At 34.5% G+C, this 14,816-nt stretch overlaps 1 protein-coding gene across 4 annotated transcripts in view; it reads right to left on the bottom strand.

Moving 5' to 3' along the window:
• Positions 1-14,816, bottom strand: part of LOC138320173 (uncharacterized) — a 55,337-nt gene that overhangs the window by 14,971 nt on the left and 25,550 nt on the right. Inside the window, exons 1-2 of one of the 4 annotated variants that reach the window (XM_069263226.1) lie at positions 7,080-7,234; positions 6,694-6,805 (exon numbers count right to left, since the gene is read on the bottom strand). The exons of the other annotated variants lie outside the window; for them this stretch is intronic. Coding sequence (XP_069119327.1) covers positions 6,694-6,805; positions 7,080-7,121 — 154 coding nt within the window. The 5' untranslated portion in view covers positions 7,122-7,234. Of the gene's footprint in view, positions 1-6,693; positions 6,806-7,079; positions 7,235-14,816 lie in introns of those variants that run through there. 4 annotated transcript variants of the gene reach the window in all.

Below are 14,816 nucleotides of genomic sequence, written 5' to 3'. Positions count from 1 at the left end.
ATGCAATATGCACAACTAGGGCCCTAGGGGAACCTACATATGAAATTTGAGAAAGATCCATTCGTTAATTTCTACGAAATAGCAATAACAAGAATTGTTAATGGACGGACGGAGGGAAGGACGGACCACAGACAAAAAGTGATTTGAATAGCCCACCAACTGATGATGGTGAGATAAAAAATGACATGCATGTCCGAGTACTATTTTCATGATCATCTCATACGTACATTTAAATATGTACCTGAACTATGTGATTTACCATTATTATTTTGAGAGTTGATTATTATTTTGAAGAAATATAATTTCATTTGGTATCACACGTGAATATTATTAATAATTTATCATTATGTGTCAATGAGGGAAAACATCAGATTTAATCATTCCTGTTTTCCATGGAAAAAGGTAACAATAATGACAGGAATAATGATTGATCATTATATATAATATTATATATACTGTTACAAGTTTTTATTGAAAATTTGAAATATTTGTAAGAAGTTGTTTATGTCAAGTTTTCATCAATCCATATATATGGTAACAAGAATGACAAAAATTTGGAAATAGATTATTCTATGAAATTAATCCTCATTGTCTAGTTTGACATCATCGACTTGTTTCGATATGATAATAACTTATAATATAAGTAATAGTCAGACTCTGAGCCAAATGATGAGTAACAAAAATACCTATATAGATACAACTTTATGAGTTTAAAAAATGTTCAAAATTGAATCCAGCTGGTAACAGGAATGGTGTTAATGATAAAAGCAACGACAAGGTATACGTAGCGTTACCAGGGCTCGCGCTTGTCAGTCGGCCAATGGCGAATTTGAAATGCATTTGGCTATTTAAAAAACAGCATTGGCGAAAGAAGAATTTTTCATGAACCCAAAGTTTTTCCTCCCCACTTCAGACGTTTCCACATACGGTTGAAATTCGCCCAATTCTAGCTGTACGACCAGACAATAGGGCACTGGCTTGATAATTAGGTAAACAAAACAGGTGTGAACACTCCCTGACCACCACCTAGTTCCTAATTTGAGCTGCCTGGGGGCTTTGTTTCCACATGGGCTTTGTAGTGTCACACACGTGTGTATTACAGCTGAACAGCTGAAGTTGATCGGCCGATTGGCCACCATAAGAAAACAATTACCTTGGCCTTTCAATACATTTTTGCTGATTACAGCTAGTGAGCATTACATCAAAAACAAACACTGCTTACAACTGTAAATGATTTACTCACGTTTTTAATGTTTAATAGGCCTAACTGTCCCCCAAGTCACAAAGTTTGCAATCGTAATGGCCGCCATTTTTGGATAATTGTAATAGTCGGCCCGGATCGGTACAACTTCAGGAATTCATTTAAATCATGTTTTAAAAAAATAGGAAGGGATTTTTTTTCCGTAATTTTTGTGTACATTTTTTAAAATAAAAATACATTATGAAAAAACATTAATGGTAAATATAAATACATTTTAATCAATTAAATTTCAAAGAAATTTTCACCTTTTCTCTCTCTCAAATTAGATCTATTTTTTCTATTATTTCAACTGATACTGTAACAGGTTTGACACAGTTTTTTTTAATTTATTACTTCTGTTGTGAAAATTAAGTAAATATTTCCATTCAATTAAGTCCAGTATTTTATATATATATATATATATTTCAATAAAAGATATATAAAATATAAAGGTATTAGGATTTAAATACCTGTTTAATTGGCATTGTTTCCCCTTCTTTTAATCAATATAAAAGATATAAAAAATTGTCCACGTGAAGAATACCCAGGTAGATCGACACGCGACCCGCAAATTTCAATTGGCGAATCCAATTTTTGACCCAGAGCTAGCCCTGTTAATATCAGGGCTCGCGCTGTCAGTCGCCATAGGCGCCAATGGCGAAATTGAAATGCATTTGGCGATTTGAAAACAGCATTGGCGAAAGAAGAAATTTCCATGACCCCAAAATTTTCTCTCCCACTCCTAACAGACGTTTCCATACGGTGAAATTCGCCAATTCTAGCTATACACCAGACAATCGGGCACTGGCTTGATAATTAGGTAAACAAAAGAGGTGTGAACACTCCCTGACCACCACCCAGATCCCAGATCCTAATTAGCTGCCTGGGGCTGTTTCCAGCTGGGCTTGGTAGTGTCACACGTGTGTATTACAGCTGAACAGCTGAAGTTGATCGGCCGATTGGCCACCATAAGAAAACAATTACCTGGCCTTTCAATATATTTTGTGATAACAGCTAGTGAGCATTACATCAAAAACAAACACAGCTTAAAACTGTAAATGATTAACTCACATTTTTAATGTTTAATAGGCCTAACTGTCCCCCAAGTCACAAAATTAGAGTTTGCAATCGTAATGGCCGGCATTTTGGATAATTGTAACAGTCGGCCCGGATCGGTATAACTTCAGGATTTCATTAAAAATCATGTTAAAAAAAATAGGAAGGGATTTTTTTTTCCAGAATTTTTGTGTATATTTTTGAAAAAAAATACATTATGAAAAAAATATTAATAGTAAATATAAATACATTTTTATCAATTAAATTTCAAAGATATTTTCACTTTTTCTCTCTTTCATCTATATTTTATTATTTCAACTACTGTAACAGGTTTGACACATTTTTTTTAATTTAGTACTTCTGTTGTGATGAAAATTAAGTAAATATTTCTATTCAATTAAGCCCAGAATTTTTTTTATATATATATTTCAATAAAAGATATATAAAAATATAAAGGTATTATGATTGAAATACATGTTTAAAGATGCTCCACCGCCGACAAAGCATAAATGATATTCATCAGTTGAACAAAGATTAGTGTTTGATCATTACTTATATACATCTTGGATGGTATGATGCGTCATGGTCCCGTCGTCAGGTGAATCCTCCTTCCTTGGTTGTTTCGGCGCTGTTCACTACAACCTCCGGAGGTGCGCCGACTGGGGTGATCAGGTCCCAGCCCGGAACCACTCAGCTGTCCGCTAGTATATTGCAACACTGTTGTTCTGATATTTAATGTTTATACACAACTTGATGTTACTGGTGTTGCCCTCTCCACTGCTCCTCTCTCTTCTTTCACAGTCACATTGATGCCACCTCAGCCTCTCTGCAGAGCCGCCCTATCAATCTTCTTCTCTCTATGCCAGTAATGCCGATGATCCGCAGGGCCCTCCACATAGACTGCCCAACGAAACCACGACAACCAACCTCCACAGGAAGACACCACATTCTCCATCCTCGTTGCTGGCAGTCTGATACCCAAATCTTGGTACTTGGCCTGTTTTCGCTCATAGGCGTCGTTGATACGATCCTCCCACGGCACTGTCAGCTCCACCAGCACAGCCTGTTTGGACGATGATGACCAAATTACTATGTCTGGCCTTTGGTTGGTTACTGCTATTTCTGGTGGAAATGTCATCCGGCCATTCAAATCTGCCCTCAACTGCCAATCTTCTGCTGTACCTAGCACTCCACTGCCTTCCACACTGCCTTTAACACTCTGTTCTCCGGCCTTGACGAAATTGATAAATTTCAAGCTGCCTTTGTCCCTCTTAGATCTCTTCCTACTGTTCTCCAGAGTGTCTGCAAGTACAGACAGAACCTTGTCGTGACGCCAAGTGTACCGTCCATCCGCTAGGGCCACTGAGCAAGAAGAAAGGATATGTTCTAAATTGGCTGGTCTTCCACAGAGTTTGCAAGCTGGGTCGTCCGTCATTCCCCACGTTGCCAAGTTAGATGGAGTCGGCAATACGTCGTATACAGACTTTAGTTGAAATTGCAGCCTCTGAGGCTCCATGCACCAAATGTCATTCCATGACAATTTCTTTTGGCGGGCGCCTTCCCAGTTAAGCCAATTTCCTTGCTTCTTCATACCCGTGGCTCTAACCATTCGTGACTGTTCTTCCTTTGCACGAACTTCTTTCTGAACAAGATGTCTCCTCTCCTCCTGGTTTGATGTCCTCCACTTTTTCCCTGTTGTTACTCAAAGCCCTTGCCTACCCAAAGCTACTGTTCCAACGATGTCCCCATGTTGAAGTTGTGATTCTGCCTCTTCCATAGTCTTCTTTGCTGACCATGTATATACTTGTACTATACCTATATAGTAGTTATGCAATTGACAGTATCAAAATATTTAAAGCAAGTCACAATCCAGACTCAGTTATGATGATCAGGGGAATTTTGTTTTATTATATTTTGTATATACGTATTGTATGTTCAGTCAACAAACCTTGTTTTGGTGTACAAATTTGACACAGTTAAAGGCTGTCTTATTTATGAACTTAAGGCATTTTCTTTATATTGTATACTGCTTTTATGCATATGTATTCAAACTGTGTATTTCAGTAAAATGATATATATAACAATGTATACGTACATGTATAGTTTTAATTTTGAAAACTATATGTATATTTTATTGAAAATGGAGCCCAAAGTTACGACTTCTGAGTGTTTTTTTGCTCCTATTGTATGCAGATGATTTATATTGTTCTCATTTGTTGCACAGTGCCTTTTAGATAATTAAGGTCTCTTACAAAGGTAACGGAAAATGACCGTGAATAAAGATAAAACAAAAATTTCGGAAGGGTGCCGTCATATATAGTCAAAGATAATTCGAAACATGGGTATATGATGGAATATAAACATCCAAGTAGTATTTAGAAATTTGTCTTCATTCTGATAACAATTTAAAGTCTATAGTCTAAGCACTTAGCAGAACAAGAGTCGTTAAGCTATTTTTGCCCTTCGTTTCAAATGTAACAAATTGAATTTGAATGTAAAATTTATGTTACATCTGATTGACATTTTATGTACACTGGAAGTATTCTTTGCTGTGCGAGTGAAATAGGGTACAGTTAGAATTTTGTAATTTAAACTGAGTGCTAAAAAATCTATGTGTAGTTTGTAAATAATGCTATGGTTTACATCGATAATAACCAGTGTCAGTCAAAATGATATTATATTTTATCTGTGTCTTGATCTCTAACTGATTATTATCAGATTTCCCCTAATATCAGTATGTCGACATGTAGTGTATTTGTATCATTCGCATCATCTGTAAGTTTAAGCTGACATTATAAAAAGATGCTCCACCACACTGGCAAATGGTATTTTGTCACTATCAAACACAAGAACAGACAAGTTAGTATTTTTCTTCAGTTACAAAAGTTACTTTTTTTACACCATTACCAACACTGAAAATTTTTTAACTTCTCATTTTACATCATGATAAAAATGTTAAAAAAATATTAAATTTGTGTTTATTAGACATATATATATATATAAATATATATATACACGATTAAACACCGATTATTGTTCGAATGATGAGTATCATTTATGCTTTGTCGGCGGTGGATCATCTCGTATTAATGCATTTTGTTTTTGTAAGTAGTCGTGAAAGTAGATCAACATTTGTGCCAGTTTAGTACATCGGATGATGACTCTAATAAATTAGCTACTTTTTTGTAATTTTGTTATAATGCATCCATGTTGTACAATATCTATATCTTCTTTAGTACTGATGGGTCATTGATCCAAAGTCAATAAAGAAATTGAATTGAATTTCAATAAATGATAGTAAGGAATTTAACCTTGATTGTTGTTTTCTCTTTCTTTGTAGCTATTAAATATTTATAAAGTGTAGAAATAGTAATTTTGAGATATCGCTTCCAAAACTTGTGCCCCCTTTTCTTTGAAAGATAGAAATTTCATAGAAAAGACACAGAATGTTATACATTGTACCTAAAAAATCCTAAGTCCAGTAAGGCACAAAAAAGTTATACTAATATTTTGTAGTTTCTTAAATGAGTTGTAGGAAATATCTAAGTCCAGAAAAGGCACAAAAAAGTTATACTAATACTCTGCCGTTTCTTAAAGGAGTTGTCAGAAATATCTAAGTCCAGAAAAGGCACAAAAAAGGTATACCCTAAGCTGTCAGAAATATCCAAGTCCAGAAAAAGCACAAAAAAATTATACTTCAAATAATCAAAGTCCAGAAAGGCACAAACAAGTTATACGTTAAATTTTCAAAGTCCAGAAAAGCACAAAAAAGTAACACTGATAATTTATAAGTTTTTCATTAAGCACTAAAAATGTATAACTTTTCTGTGCCTTTTCTGTAAGGCATAAATAAAGCACAATACAGGCACAAAAAAGGTATACCTTTTTGTAACTTATTTTGGTTGGGCATTGCCAAAGCTCAACAATAGTTAATTGAATTCACAAATTAGTCTTTGAGATTGCGTCATTTTGGATTAGATAGTTATAACAGCAAAAAATCACTATAATTGTAATAAATGGTAGAAATATGTACATTAAATATATGCAGAAACATGCATTATTTAGATTTTAAAACTACGGTAAGGAGGTGTAAGTAATATGTAAATAATATGTAAATAATGGCATGTCACAATTCATAGTTGTCATGGCGTGATTTTAATCAATATATATATTGTTTGTTTGAATGGGGTTGTTTTTAGAAAATGCGTCACAATTCCGAGAAATCTAAAAAAAGGACACAATTCAAGTACGTTTAAAATGAAACTACTCTAACACAAAACTAAAGATATGTTAGTGCAGTGGAATTCAAAGTGTTCACCGATTGCTGATCTGATATTGTGTACTTCCTATTTAGCCTTAGTATATTTACATGATAATGTTGGTGAAGAAATACTCACGTGACCCACTGGGACAATCAACTGGATTACAGTAAATACTTTCACCGTCAGTCACATGTCTAACATATCCTGCAACATCTCCCCCCAGCCGATTTCGTTCAGCCAGACAGGTCTGTAAATAATAAACAAGAAACAGCCAGATAAACAAGTGCAAATGTTGTCGGAACGAAGATATCTTTCAGTAATATTTTATGGTATCAACAAAACCTGCTTACTTTTGATCCGGGGATAAAACAAAGCTAGATCATTATATAGTCACATGGATATACAAATGTATATTTATAAGCTATCTAAAACTGAGCTGATAACGTCAAACAATGATTATAACGCGATCCAAATTCTCCTAAAATCCATTATTAAGCAGAATCTGAACTGGACAATCTTACATATGAAAGCTGTACAATCACAAATAAAATCCAGCAAACCATCTTGTCTGTTATGTTGTTGACTACACAAACTTATGGTTTATCCATTTCTATTTTTAGACTAGAAATTTTCACAACTAATCTCATACACATACGGCTCATATGTCCTTCTGTGTACTTTAGCGATACTCGTGTCACCCGAGGCTGTATAACATGCATGGCTATCCATGCAATACCAATTCGGAACGTCACTGCGTAAACAAAATTACTATTTTTCTTCAGAAAACTGGTGTTGATTTAAATAATTTTTTATCACAAAGCTTGTATTGATATGCCTCTTGTTGATTTTTACATAGCACGTTATGGTCTGGAAGCCTGACCTACATTATGTACTCATTTAATTGCCGGTTGACTCCTCATTTAAACGGCGAGTTTTTCATTTTTTTTCCTCTTATTCATTTGCTACATTCCATTTAAACATCATCTCTGAATAAACAAATAATCCTATAATGATGATTTAATTTTGGGAAATTACGATACCATAGAAGGGACCTCATTTAAAAAGTAGGATAATGTCGCTAATTACGTAAAATGGTCAAGTCTATTTGCATAAAAAATGTGGACGATATGGTCTTCTTTCCGCACGTCATTTTGCATATGTATACAGTTTCTGCGCAACTTCGGTTGTAAGAAGGTCACACTAAAGACCAACCTAAACGACATAGGGCATTACACATAATTGATTTAATCTCCCCTCGGTTAGCTCCGGTTGGACTAAAGACAGGATTTTGCCGATATTATTACGTTGTAAATATGAAAGAATTGTTCAGCAATTATATATTAAAGCAATTGATATTAATAAAAACAATCATGAACGGCCATGAGCGAGGTCTTTTGTAACACGTGTGTTTAAAACTAGGAAAGTTATGAAGTGAAATCGGTTGATAGCTTGGATCTGACGCACTATTCCATACTCAGTTACATACTCGTAGGGCCTATCACACATAGTAAATACGTACAGTAGGCCTATGTTGTACCGATATTATTTAAGCAATGATATAATGACAATCCTCATCAGACATATGCCAAATGAAGAGGAAGTTCTCTGTATTCTTTTAGAATCTCGACCTTTACGGTTTTCACGGAAAATGTTCTTGATACAAATAGACAAAGTTGTCGTACATGTGATGTCGTTCTAATATTATTTATATTACGTGAAGCATTATCCAAATAAAACAACGTAATGCCTGTTAACTGTTTACTTAAAGCCGCATGATCCGTATCTTTCAGGGTCCGTAAAACAAACAATGACAAGATATGGTATAATAGCACTAAAAAAGTTATGAACTTTCCCAAAATTACAAGTCTAGAAAGTTAAGAGGTCCAAAGATATAAATATACAAAATTTCATTTTAGACTTATGCGCGGTCCGACAGAAAGTCAAAAGTTAACGCCTCCAAAGCTTAGAAATGCTACTTTGCGCATGTCCGGAAATAAAAGTTGTTTACCGCAATGGAGCGAGCTTTGCAGTGAAAGCTCGCTGGCTTAGCATCAACTGTTGATTCGAAGTGAATAAGGAAGTTATTTAAACTAAGAAATGTTGTGAATTGCTGAGAATATTATATGGAAACGAATTCGAGCTATGACAACAACTATGATTTGTGAATGATCTACCAAAACCACATAAACTGACTTCTCTTCGTCTCTATAAGGTGAGTGGGGCCCCAAAGGGGTAACAGTTATATTCTATAAGTGTTTGGTCGCTTTTTGGAATTGGTACCGTAGTAAAATAGAGATTAGAAATCAGAAAAAGTGTTGATAAATTGGGAAACATATAACAGATTTAATCTTGGATTACAACAGAAGCATTAATAGAGTCGTATTATACGCGTTTCCTTAAAAGATGATCACATATACATGTAGCTACTGTTACAGGCTTACAGCGCCAGGAGTGTGATATCTTTTCCGATATCTATTTGTGTATTTATGTATATCAGTGATATATATCCTTTTACTGTATGCTATTGGATATTACTTTATTAAAGAAGCCACTTTCAAACTTACTTCATTAGTGCTCGTGTGTGTAAAATTGTATTTTTTTAGACTTACAGTCACTTAGTCACGTACTCGTTATCCTTTCTGCTGGTCTTAAATTATATAAAATTCACACCAATACATCATAAGTGGGTTAAGTAAAGAATAGTAATTGACTTTTTTAAATATGTATTATATATTATGTCCAATACATTTAGGCTACATAAATTACTGGCACTAATTAGTACCATTATTCTTCACATGAAAAATGCCTAGACCCTGTAATTCAAGAAATGACTAACCTAGTATCTAGTGAGGTTTGATTTTGATAAACGTGTTCAAAAAATGTGTAATTGTTATAAATTTGTGTTTGACAGAAAGCAATTGGAACTAGTTTGTTTTACATGTAGGCTTACACTGAAAGATTATGTACATGCATGTATACATTATTTATCTATGTACATAACTGACATTTACTCCATATTTTCTTTATAGAATGTATGGGACCTTCAACCAGATGACAGAAGTGCAAGATGTGATGGCAGCTCGCCCAAAAATAAAAGGGAAAAACAACTACATGTTTCTCTGAGATCAAAACTGACAGTAAAAAAATAAAGCCTGTTTGTAATGTACCCATTATGAACCAGAAAGAAATTATTGTCAAGAAGGAAGGACAGAACAAACCTAGCATAATTCTTTACTATTATCACCAAGGATATTTTCAAATTATTTATTTCTTCACACAAATGAAAAAAGGAATAATAATGATTATTGCATGTTTACATACCTAGTATGTATAGCTTTTGAATAATTTATATGGAACAAAGATGTAATTCCAATTTATGAAAAATTAAACCAATTAAAATAATATATGTCATTTATCTGAGTTGTTTAATTATGTTGTGTTCATTTTAGAAATGTTCAAATACAGAAAATAAATAGCAAACAAGACTGGAGCTAGATCAAAGGTTATTTGGGTCAAAAGTCAGTGTCAAATCTCAAGATTTTGGCTCTATAGATATACATATATCCCTATGTGTAATAAAAAAAAATCTTGTTGTGTAATACACAGATTGCACATATATATAAGGATATCCATATATCTGTAGAGACAATAGCCTGTGATGCATGTTGTTAAATTGCATTATTCATTATTGACTATTTTAAGTTGCAAAGTTTTGATTGAATTAGAAAGGAATAGACTGACAATAACTTCTAATTAGTCCAGGTCAATCAAGGTCTACATGTACAAGCTGTTAGCAACTTCACTTAGTGTTTGGAGCACAGATCACTACTAAAGGAAAGAAGAGGTTGCTTGAATATTAAAATTAACAATAAACTAAACAAAATACAACTAATAAAGTTAGATTTTCCAATAGGTTAGACTATATACATACTAAAAATATGAATTTTTACTGCAATTACTCTATTGATGACATGAGGAATCACATGCTAGTGGTCAGCTTATTTACTTACTGGATGCTATTTTGAACATCCAGTCATTTTTTTATTGACTTACCAATTCAATCAATGTACAATATGTGTACTTGTTACCACTATACAATGTATATGAATGTGGCTATTTGTGCATGAAAATGATTGTATAAGAAAAACACATAGGTCTTTCATTATACCATGTTTCTGATTCTATTTGATTCAGGAGGCAATCTCAACGGGCCCTGGACCCCTTGGACATCATTATTATTGGTTCATTTAACCAAGCTTCTCATGTACATGTACATGTTTCATCAAAAATTTAACTAAGGAGCTGTCTTCATTATCTACACAGAAAATATATACATAATTGCATGTTAGACATTCAGAACTTTTAACACACATTAAACCGCCTTATTGCAACCTCAACCCCCATTCTTTCTTTTATTTTTTTTAAATTTCTGTAATCCTTGAAATCATATAACCAAATGTTTATAGTTTCACCAGAAATTTATCATCATGTTTTTAACGAACATGGAGCTTTTCCAACATAAATATCAGAAATATACATACAATAACATGTATTAAGTTTTATACTCGTTTATGGCGGTACATGGTGATTTTTTAACTAATAGATATGTATACATGTATACACATATGATATTGAACAAAAATGCATATTATGTCAAGTTTGCTCTCCGTGCATATTTTACTTGATTTATTATTATATTTCATTTGGACCTTTATAAAACAAGTTATATGGTTATCCAAGGCAAGTCAAATATCGTCTGAGATATTTATTTTAAAAAATATCACCAGAGATTTCCATGTAGATAAACCATTTTTGTCTCTATCTAGTACGATGTGTCTTGTCTATTTCATTATTTATCAATACCATTATTTATATATCTGGTACATTTTTGTACAATTTATTATCTTGTCTAGTACGATGTATGGTATCGCAACACGTATTTTATACGAAGTTTAAATACCATTCCCACAAAAATCCCTCCGGTGGCCCCCGGAAATTAGGCAAAGCATAGTCAACCGATCGCCGTATTGTAAACACTCAAAATGACCGAATGGAAGTATTGTTTACACGACGATAATATATATATATTGTTCTGGGGGACTCTTTAACTTCATCACATAACAAAACATTCACTTGTTCATGATAAGTAACAAGTTCTTCCGTAGAAGTTCCTGCTAACATGAGCGACACACTTTTGACTGGGCAAGCCATTTCGTTTGGTCTGGAAAGTCACGTGATCGTCTACGATTGAAAATGAATATTCAAACACTCTGGATATCGAACTTTTAATCATTAATTTCTTTTGAACTCGGGACTTTTTGGGTGTGTAATTAGGGGAAAGTTGATAACTTTTTATAAGATATGTACCCTTATTTTCTTTTGTTGATTTACGGACACTGAAAGATACGGATTATGCGGCTTTAATAGAGTATTAACAACAAAACTTGTCGGAAGCGACAGTTCTTTGTTTAGAGAGTGTGTCTACGGCATTCTTTTGTGACACATGTGTTAGTCACGTGATTATTCATTATTCAGTCGCGGGGAACACTGGCAGGCATGTGTGGTTTGTTTACTGTAATGTCTGATTGCTGGAAATCGTAAACAAATACGGACACAGACTGGCTTGGCTTACAACGATGTGGACCATGCTAAATATTTTTTATACCACTGGTGAACATAGACTTCGTGAGCGGACAGCCAGATTGAGTTCTTCAATTACATCGATGATTACGACCTGTAGGTTTGAACATACATATTCGGCATACTTCACAGTAATATTTTGAGAGATGGAGTTATTATGCCCTGGCTGATTAATTTGTATTTATTGAAATATTTTTTTTTTTGGCTTAGATATTTGTGTTTATTGATTGTTTCAAAAAAGAATATATTGTGACTTTTAAGAAAAAGCTATAATTTTACAGTTTAGTATCTGGTATTTAAATGTATTTAAGATATTATAGCATATTTTTTAATTTCTAACAAGCAAAAGTAAAATTAAAACTGGGAAAATGTAGAGATAAAAAAACAATAAGGCCGTCTACTGAAGTAGACTATATCAAATTAATTTTTAGCCCACCATCATCAGATGGTGTGGGCTATTCAAATCGCCTTTCGTCCGTGGTCCCGTCGTCCCGTCTGTCCTTCCGTCTGTCCTTCCGTCCGTCCGTCCGTTAACAATTCTTGTTACCGCTATTTCTCAGAAATAGTACTGAAGGGATCTTTCTCAAATTTCACATGTCTGTTCCCTTAGGACCCTCGTTGTGCATATTGCATTTTGGGACCGATCGGTCAACAAGATGGCCGACAGGCGACCATCTTTGATTTTGATAGTTAAAGTTTGTTACCGCTATTTCTCAAAAAGTGCTGAAGGGATCTTTCTCAAATTTCATATACAGGTTCCCCTAGGACCCTAGTTGTGTGCATATAACATTTTTGGACCGATTCGATGAACAAGATGGCGGAGAGGCGGCCATCTTGGATTTTGATAGTTAAAGTTTGTTACCGCTATTTCTCAAAAAGTACTGAAGGGATCTTTCTCAAATTTCATATAAAGGTTCCCTAGGGCTCTAGTTGTGCATGTTGCATTTTGGGACCGATCGGTAAACAAGATGGCCGCCAGGCAGCCATCTTGGATTTTGATAGTTTAAAGTTTGTTACCGCTATTTCTCAAAAAGTACTGAAGGGATCTTTCTCAAATTTCATATATAGGTTCCCCTAGGGCCCTAGTTGTGCATGTTGCATTTTGGTACCGATCGTTGAACAAGATGGCCGATAGGCGGTCATCTTGGATTTTGATAGTTAAAGTTTGTTACCACTATTTCTCAAAAAGTGCTGAAGGGATCTTTCTCAAATTTCATATACAGGTTCCCCTAGGACCCTAGTTGTGCATATATACATTTTTGGACCGATCGATGAACAAGATGGCGGAGAGGCGGCCATCTTGGATTTTGATAGTTAAAAGTTTGTTACCAGCTATTTCTCAAAAAGTACTGAAGGGATCTTTCTCAAATTTCATATTAAAGGTTCCCCTAGGGCTCTAGTTGTGAATGTTGCATTTTGGGACCGATTCGGTAAACAAGATGGCCGCCAGGCACGCCATCTTGGATTTTGATAGTTAATAAAGTTTGTTACCGCTATTTCTCAAAATATAAGTACTGAAAGGGATCTTTCTTCAAATTTCATATATAGGTTCCCCTAGGGCCCTAGTTGTGCATGTTGCATTTTGGTACGACCGTTCGTTGAACAAGCGATGGCCGATAGGCGGTCATCTTGGATTTTGATAGTTAAAGTTTGTTACCACTATTTCTCAAAAAGTGCTAAAGGGATCTTTCTCAAGTTTCATATACAGGTTCCCCTAGGACCCTAATTGATGCATATTGCATTTTGGTACCGATCGATCGCGTGAACAAAGATGGCCGACAGGCGGTCATCTTGGATTTTGATAGTTAAAGTTTGTTACTGCTATTTTTTTCAAAAAGTACTGAAGGGATCTTTCTCAAATTTCATATGTCGGTTCCCTAGGACCTTAGTTGTGCATATTGCAATTTTGGGGACCGACTGGTCGACAAGATGGTCGACAGGCGGCCATCTTGGATTTTAATGGTTAAAGTTTGTTACCACTATTTCTCAAAAAAGTGCTAAAGGGATCTTTCTCAAATTTTTTTCAATTATTTTTTTTATATAGGTTCCCCTAGGAACTAATTGTGCAATATTGCATTTTGTGACAATTCGGAAACAAGATGACCGATCTGACGGCCATCTTGGATTTTTGATAGTTAAAGTTTGTTATCCAATATTTGTCAAAAAAGTACTGAGGGGGATCTTTCCTCAAATTCCATGTCATAGTTTCCCCATTGTACCCTAGTTGTGCATAGTACATTAAAGGGACTGATCCCTTAATGCCTTTCGGAACTGAGCGCGGTAAAACAAGATGGCAAACCGGCCGCCATCTTAGATTTTCATTGTTGAAGTTTGCCTACCACTATGTCTTAGAAAGTTACTTATAGCAGATCTGTTTCAAATTTTATATGTAGTGTCGTTTGGAAAAAGTTTGAAAAGCAGGGAAAAGATCCCTCTTTCCATTGTCAGTTTATAGATCATTCTTTTGGTGGCGCGCCAAGATCCCTGTGGGATCTCTTGTTAATTTTTTATTTTGAAATATTTGTATAACATGTATTACTTAGATTAATTTACCATGCAATCTGAGTGAGATATATCCAATTTGATTATGTAGTATATATCCTAATTATTAAACTACA

The sequence above is a fragment of the Argopecten irradians genome, chromosome 1 (genome assembly GCF_041381155.1).
Source record: "Argopecten irradians isolate NY chromosome 1, Ai_NY, whole genome shotgun sequence".
Lineage (NCBI taxonomy): Eukaryota > Metazoa > Mollusca > Bivalvia > Pectinida > Pectinidae > Argopecten > Argopecten irradians.
This window is presented reverse-complemented; position numbering and strand designations above follow the sequence as displayed.